At 34.6% G+C, this 8792-nt stretch overlaps 1 protein-coding gene across 1 annotated transcript; it reads left to right on the forward strand.

Moving 5' to 3' along the window:
• The first annotated feature begins 1962 nt into the window (after positions 1-1962).
• LOC133677477 (probable serine/threonine-protein kinase WNK5) lies at positions 1963-6820 on the forward strand. Its single transcript, XM_062099559.1, has 7 exons — positions 1963-2841; positions 4325-4590; positions 4681-4904; positions 4998-5155; positions 5254-5569; positions 5715-6089; positions 6209-6820. The coding sequence occupies exons 1-7, from the start codon at positions 2752-2754 to the stop codon at positions 6628-6630; spliced, it is 1851 nt and encodes a 616-aa protein (XP_061955543.1). The 5' UTR covers positions 1963-2751; the 3' UTR covers positions 6631-6820.
• Positions 6821-8792: the final 1972 nt, after the last annotated feature.

Consider the following 8792-nt stretch of genomic DNA (forward strand, 5'->3'; position numbering starts at 1 on the left):
TATATTTTCTCTTACTATTGCTCTATTTTTTGTGCTTTTATCCGTGTCAGTTGGTATTAGAACCCAACGATCCTAGTTTATTGCTTGTTGTGTGTTGTAATTGCGTGGTTATTTGTTTATTTTTTATGTGATACTAACAACCATGGTTGGAATAGGTTCCAGAGCAGGGTGTGGTCAAATAGAAGAGGATGAAGAGATTCTTTTTCAAGAGAGAAATGTCCAAGAGCTCATGATAAAGGACATGCACAGACAATCATAAAGTTAACTCATCGCTTGGAATAGAAGGACCTACAAGAACATGAGTAGGAGGAGAGTTACCATAAGTTCCTAGGCAGTACTGTAAACTCGTTTTAGAAGCAAAATTAAATGAGGTAGCTTCTTGATTGGGAAGAAGATAGAACTAGAGATTTTTGACTTCGTATTAAAATCCCTAAATTTGTAAGAACTTTACAAGCAAAAGAATTCAAAGATTGAATGAAGAAAGTTGAAAGAACTTTTTAGTATAAGGAAGTTCTAAAATAAATGAGGGAGAAAGTGATTGCGATAAGATTGAAGTGTCAGGTTTCTGCTTAATGGGAACAATTAAAGAGTTTACAAGAAAGGCAAAGAAAGCCAAAAATCAGTGATTGGGATAGAATGAAGAAGAAGATGAAAGAACACTTCATTCCTTTTGGCTATGCTCAAACCCTATACCAATGGCTCTACTTGTTGAGATAAAGAGGTAAATTTATTAATGATTATAATGATGAGTTCTATCAATTAGTGGCCTGAAATTACTTGGCAAAAATAAAAGAGCAATTAGTGGTGACATATATGAGTGATTTATGGCAGTTCATTTAGGACGTGTTGTGCTTACGGTCTTTGTTAACAATTTCAAAGGCATATCAGAGAACTTTGATAGTTGAGAAACAACAAGTTGCTAAGGAAGTTAGTAAGGTTTTCCAAATAGATCATTATAATAGAGGAGGACCTAACAATAATCAAAGGCTAAACACCCCCTGATCTAGATCTACTTAACAAACTAAGTAGACAACAAATCATTGTTCTGGTTCAACTTTTTGAATTTGTTTTTATAAATATAGTGAATTGAGGCACTGGGCTAACGAGTGTAGCAAATCAGAAAGTTATCCATGTAAGAATCTGTTACTAGAGGAGCATGTAGTTGATGCAACTAATTATGTTTATGATGACTTGGATAGTAGTGAGGAGATTATATATGAAGATGGTGGTGCTAACCTAGTCATCAAAAAAAGTTTGTTGACTCCTAAAGGTGATTCAAATGAAGATTATTGATGCATTAGCTTTTTCCACTTGATATGCACCGTGAAAGATAAGGTCTGCAACTTAATAATAGAGTACAATGGTAGCTGCAAAAATATGGTGTCCACCAAGATAGTAAAGAAGCTCCAACTAAAAACCAAAACACCCTAAGCTCTAGAAGCTAACCTAAATAAAGACACTAAAAACACTAAGATAATTGTGAATATACACCATCTTGTTTTGTTTTATATAGGCAAAGGATATTTTGATGGTGTTCGGTGTAATGTGATGTATATGAATGCGTGTCATTTATGATTGCACAAGCTATGACAATATGATAGGAATGCCATATATGATTGACGATATTATATATATACCCCTAGTAAAAAAAAACAGAAATATATTGTATTAGCGCCCAAAAGAGAGGAGGTGGTTACTAAAAGTAAGGGTAAAAGTATGTTGTTTTTATCTAGAATTATAGAGATGGTAAAATAAAGAGAAAGAAAAAAAGTTGAAAGAAAAGAAGGTGGAGACTGAATAACATGAATAAGCTTTTGTTTAGATTAATTTTTAGATTAATTTAAGAAATTACATACTAGCTACTATGTTCTGCCCTCTTGCTATTGTCGTTTTTTTAATTTTCGCTTTCACACGCGTCACAAGCACCACCACCTTCTTAATCTTCTATATTATTCATTAGCATACTGTTGTTGTTTGCCTTTACATCTATCAAAAAGATAACTCTCCAAAACTTTCAAGTCTCTCTCAAATCTCTTGAAAATTTTGTCCTTCCAGATTCCTTGTTTCCATCTTTCAATCCTGGGTTGCTTCATATCCACAAATGGTGCTATCAAAGCGTGGCCACAGGTTTTTCAAGTTTAGGGGCCCTGTTAACTCATCATTCTCAAGTCCCATTTATCATGATCTTTTGAATTTCTAAACATTTCCTTCTTGAAAGTAATCTAAAACACAGTTCTCTCCACAATCACATAGTCTTAGCTCTTCATTCTCTCATCAAACAACCAAGAAAAATTTGTTCTTATTCGTTGACAGAAACTATTCTCTCCCCTACATGACAGCATAGCTAGAAACCTACCATAGATTCCATCTCAAAATCAAATTATCTGCAACTATATATCAAGCTTTCTCCATCCCTACATCCCAAGCCAGATGTTTCCCTGGGTCTACTACGAGTATTCATGCGAAGTTGTTGGAATGGCTTGGATTATGCTGAAAGTGGACTATTCAAGGCTGTTCTGGTTATTATTTGGTGTCTTTTCGTATCAGAATCTAGGAAAGCCTCGGATCATCTAGCAACTAGCTAACCTCTCGCAATCCCCAATTCCATAACCATTATATTCTGTAGTGTGTGTTTAGTATTAAGAAACTACGACGTGCTATATTTACAGCAAATAAACTACTATAACAAATCAGCTTGAAAAAGAATCAACTGGGGTCTTGTTTTTAGGGTAATTCATTGATTTCTGAACCATGTATAAGACTCGAGTTGGAGCATGTGTTGATGGAGCCAAGGCACAGCTTGGATATGTTGAGACCGACCCTTCTGGTCGGTATGGACGTGTAAGTCAATTTCTTGCTTGATCTTCTTTCTGAGATTTTATGTAGTTTGATCTTCAATTTCAATGATTTGCTAGATATATATAGCTATAGCTTCAAGTAAAATAAAATTCTAACCATATATGGCAAATTAATTAAGATCCAATGATCATATATTCTCTAACATGCAATTGAATGATCTATTAATTACAATTTCCTTCTTCACATGCATGGTTTCTTCAACAATTTTTGCAAGTATCAATGGTTAGTGGCCTGTAACAATAATTTTTCTTCGCACGAGAGAATAGGAATAAGATATGATCAAAACCCTTTTGGCTTGAATAGTCTTCTTTCATTTTCAAGAAAACAAAATTGTGAATGTGGTAAATTTTGTCCGTCTCAATTTTTGCACATGCCGAAGTAAATTTCAAATAAAGCAGTCCAATAAAGAATCATATAACTATTGATCATTTCCCTCAATAAATGATTATTTTAATATTTAATTAATTAATTAATTAAACATAAAACATCAACTTGGGGTGACAGAGAATTCTAAACCCACATAATTAATTACTCTCAGTATTTTTTTTAGTCAATGGCCTTTAGATTCTCTGGCCTTCCTCCCATAGGATGAAGAAACATCCCACACCAACCCACTAGACAATCTTATTTCTAAACCAACCCTGTCTCGCCAATATGCTGAAGAGCCTCCCAATTTTAGTTAACCCCAAAACACTTTTTATTTACCACTAAATAAAAGATAATAATTATTAAATAGTGTTGACTTCTATTTTCTGCTTGTTCTTCTATATCGACTAGTATTCCAAAATATAGTCAACTTGTTGGATGAAACAAAAACGGGAGGAATAGTTATTGAAAGCAGAATTTTAATATAATCAAACAGCAACATTGTATTTTTCAGTCCCTTTTATAAAATTCAAAACCTTAGAATCCTATCCATTTAACATATATATATATATATATATATATATATATATATATATTTCTGTTTCTTTTATTATGATATAATAACTAAACGGTACTGTAATGCTATACAACATGAAATATATATTAGATTAGTGGGATTTATTTGTAGCTTCCGTTAATATAATAATCTATATGGATTTTATTTTATTTTATTTTATTAATATTTATTATTACTAGATTGTGCCAGCAACCATGAGGACTGGAGATATCATTATGATAATATTAACTTTGATTTCATAGACTGCATCATATGCTCTAACCAAGTCAACAAATATCTTCAAGTGTTCTGCACCCTCTAGGAACAAAATGCAGAGTTGTGAAGAGAATGCCTTGTCACAATTATTAATTTCTATGGCATCTCGAATACTATCTGATTAATTCACTAATTGTGACTGATCCATAATTTTTTACATAATTAATAGTTGAAGTCGTTGATGCAAAAGTATAGAACAAATGGAAGCTGTGACGATGGTTCATATTGATATACTTAAAGGCCATAATCAATACTAGTTTTATGCAGTTCAGAGAAGTTCTTGGCAAAGGAGCCATGAAGACTGTGTACAAGGCATTTGATGAGGTTCTTGGAATGGAGGTGGCATGGAATCAAGTGAAGCTTCACGACGTCTTCCGCTCACCGGAGGAGTTGCAGCGGTTATACTCAGAAGTTCACCTCCTTAAGAACCTCAATCATGACTCCATCATCAAATTCTACACATCTTGGATTGACATTGATAGAAGAGCCTTCAACTTCATCACTGAAATGTTCACCTCCGGCACCTTAAGAGCGTAATGAAACCGAAGCCTTAACATTTGACAGATTTTAACGTCAAAATCTGTTTGAATGTAATCCTAATATGTGATTGAATCTGTTAATAGGTATAGGAAAAAGTACCAGCGTGTAGATATTCGAGCAATCAAGAACTGGTCGCGCCAAATCCTGCGCGGTCTTGCTTTTCTGCATGGCCATGATCCTCCTGTGATACATAGAGACCTCAAGTGTGACAACATCTTTATCAATGGACATCTTGGACATGTAAAGATTGGAGATCTAGGCTTAGCTGCTATTCTTCAGGGCTCACAACATGCCCACAGTGTCATAGGTAATTTCTTTCTCAATTTCAGTTCCTGGTTATATCCAAGTAATTTTTAATCTTTAAAGAATGTTTAGTTTCTGTTTTTGGATTGGATATCAGGTACACCCGAATTTATGGCACCAGAATTATATGAAGAGGATTATGATGAGCTGGTTGACATATATTCCTTTGGCATGTGTGTCTTAGAGATGCTCACTTTTGAGTATCCATATAGCGAGTGCTCCAATCCTGCTCAAATATACAAGAAAGTGACTTCTGTAAGTCTTGAATCTTCAATTCCATGAACTCTAAATTTGATCATTTATGACAAGAACAGTCTCTGAAAATTATTATGTGATGCTCCCTGACTTACCAGGGAAAGTTGCCAGAGGCATTCTATCGGATTGAAGATGTCGAAGCTCAAGAATTTATAGGGAAATGTTTGGCGACTGCTTCAAAGAGGTTGCCAGCTCGAGAACTTTTGTTGGATCCATTTCTGGCTTCTGATGAAGCAGAATTGGGGACTATCCCCAAAGTTCCAAGTCCATGGTCAAGTCCTGAAGTAACAGAAGAAAAGATCATGCCATCTCTTTTAGCTGATCCAACTAAGGCCACAGAGATGACTATCACAGGGACAATGAATCCGCAAGATGATACAATTTTTCTCAAAGTGCAAATTTCTGAGAAGGATGGTAAATAACATCACTCCTGCAAGCCTGGTTATGATTTTTAGAGCTTTTCTTATTTCATATCTTATTAGATTTATATCAATTTGATGTTTTTGATTGGTTAGTTTTTTATAATTAGCTGAAATGCTACTCCTTTTTCATAATTCAGGTCAGACCAGGAACATATACTTTCCCTTTGACATCATGAATGACACTGCAATTAATGTTGCAATGGAGATGGTGAAAGAACTGGAGATCACTGACTGGGAACCGTTCGAAATTGCTGATATGATAGAGGAGCAGATATCATCTTTAATTCCCGGTTGGAAACAATGCAGCTCATCTCAAATCCATCATCCACAGCACTGCTTTAGCTATGAAGATGATGATGATGATGATGACCACAACGATGGACCTCGCCATCCTTTCTTTGCCAGTTCTTCTCATTCCTCTTTACAGGCTTCTCTTTTGGCTTTCAACTGTTCCTTTCAGACAAAACCTTGTCAAGGAAGAAATATGACTTCTGCCCATGACTGGTTTGAAGGTATAACTAGTTATTGACTGGCAATAGATAGTGGTTCATTAATTTTCTTCCTTGGAGGAATTAAAGAATGCATTGAGCATATAGATAACATAAATTGTGATATGTAATTGCTAATGCAGGCAAGCTGTTTATCGATGATGATGCAAGTTCTCAAAGTTCTTTGAACTCTTTCAAGTACTCCACTTTGAATTACAGCTCAGGAAATGAAGATGATTATGATGCAAGTTTAAGAGAAGTGCCCTTAGGCTTCGGAAAGATACACAAGTCTACAAGATTCTGTCCTGCAGACAGCTTGAGTGCAAAACAATATAAACATCGAAATGCGCGATTTGATTCAGGGGGGTGTTGTAGCTCCAATCCCCAGCGGAAGCTAAGCCGGATTCGCTCCCAAGTCGATGCGCGCAGCCAGTTGTTGCACCGGTCACTACTTGAGGAGATAAACAAGAGGCGCTTGTTCAAGACAGTTGGAGCTGTTGAAAATATTGGATATCATGAGCCTGGTCTTCAAGATGATGATGAAAAGAAGAGATTTAAATGGTGAAGCATCATGCTATTGATCTCTTTAATTAGTTGTTGATGATTAATGCTTTTTGGTGTGTTTTTTTATGTTAAAAATGTACCAATTATGAAGCTTCAAAGGTTTTGGTTTTAATAAAAGAACTGCCAAAGCATGTGGCATGTCCAGGACCGAAAAAGTTATGGTGTGAAATAAAAGGTTTGATTCCATGCAATGCCTCAGTAACCAGAACGGGGATTTTACCCCAGCTTCTTCACTGTTGATATGAACAGTTAAGGAGCGCTACTTTTTTCTTCAATTTTTTTTTACGATTGAATTCTTTTAGGTTTTTTGTTTTTTTAATTTTATTATTTAATATTTTATTAATTTTAAATTATTTTTTATAATTTATTTTTGTTTGCTTTTTATGATGTTATTGTTGACTCAAACAAATGTCACTACCAGAATTTTTAAATTTACCGATAAAATTTTCTATCGGTATTTATACTCATAATCCGTCTGCACAAAACTTATTGGCGGGCTCATGGATCGAAAGAATCAATAAAAAAAAGTCTCGTGGGTGATTTGTGGTATGTCTGTGAGCTTGTTGGTAATAATTTTACAAATGGATTTACTGACGAACAAAACGCGCAAAAAAACACTTTACCCACTTCATTCCATCAATATTTTCATCGCTGAATATAACATATCATCGATAAAAAAAAACCGTATGTTATTCCATCGATGATTTTTTTGTTTTTCGGTATGTCTATCAGTGAATTTGACATATTACCGTAAAAAAACTGTATGTTATTCCATCAGTGAGTAAACAGTGGCAGTGATATTTGCAATAAAATTTTTTTCAACTCTCTAGAATATATTGACAGGATATGTTCATCGATAACCCCGTCAATAATAATTTTAAAAGATATATATTTTTTTAATAAAATTATTAAACAAAAATAGAAAATAATTAAAAAATTAAATTAATATAAAATTCAAATATTTATTACAAATGTAAACATTTATAACAATTAATCTAGAATATAGGTGCTGGAGGAGGAGGGGGGGTCTTCACCTGGATCGTGGGGTGAATAAGAGAGAGCACATGTACCACCCATCTGTGATCTCATCTTCATTACCAATCGATGGAGTTTGGTTGTCTCAACACTAAGTCATTTATAATTAGCAACAAGATGGGTCGTCTGATCTTTAATTCGCTGGTCTAAAATCACCTCGAACTCTAGATTTTGAGTATTTGAAACCGATTGCGAGCATACAACAGTTGAAACATTGTGGGTTGTTCGCAAGTCCTTGGTTGTAGTGTTAGAGAGACTGTATACCTGATTTCTATTGGGTCCATTAGACGATCCTGTCTCCAACCACAAATCTAGATTGAGATCTGAATATGTCAAATGATCGTTACCGTATCTCTCATTCAATCAAGTGTTATATGTATCTTAGAAAAAAAGTCAACTTCAAAAATATAATAACTTAAGAAAAAAAAGGTTGAAAACAACATATCACAAAGTGCTGAGCTCAGCTATCCACGAGCTGTTGCATCCCTTTTTGGCGGTTATTAATTCGCATGTGTGTTTCCACAAAGCCTCGGATGACCACAACTACTTCAACTCATCAATCAACGGATAAAAACAAACATCAATATTTTGACTTAGACTATTAGGATCGGGTATGACCGTAGATAAAAACATGAACTTCAGCCCCATACACATCCCTGGTGGTAAGTTATAAATTGTGAGTATCACCGACCAGCAAGAATAAGGAGCAACAAATAACTCGAATGAATTGAATCTGTCTAAATATAACCCAAGAAACACATTCATTGATTCCATTGAAAACTGAGGACACACCCTATTAAAATGTTTCCAAGCTTCACCATCAAAAAGGTGCATGATCACTCTATCTACCGTATTATGTGAATAATACCATGTGAAGTGCTCAACAATCTTTGCTGACATGAATAATCTTTACAATCTAGGTATGATTAAGAAGTATCTAAGTTTTTTATGTGCGATAAGAATCATTCACTTGCTAGTTTTGGGTTTATAACGAGCATGCCCACATATTTTGCACTTGGTTAACTCTGTATTTTCAAGTTAGTACAATATGCAGAAGTTTGGAACATGTCAATTTTATAGTATCTTAGGTTAAGGGATTTCATCATGGATTTAGTAGCATAAAATTTC

This window comes from Populus nigra, chromosome 17 (assembly GCF_951802175.1).
Source record: "Populus nigra chromosome 17, ddPopNigr1.1, whole genome shotgun sequence".
Lineage (NCBI taxonomy): Eukaryota > Viridiplantae > Streptophyta > Magnoliopsida > Malpighiales > Salicaceae > Populus > Populus nigra.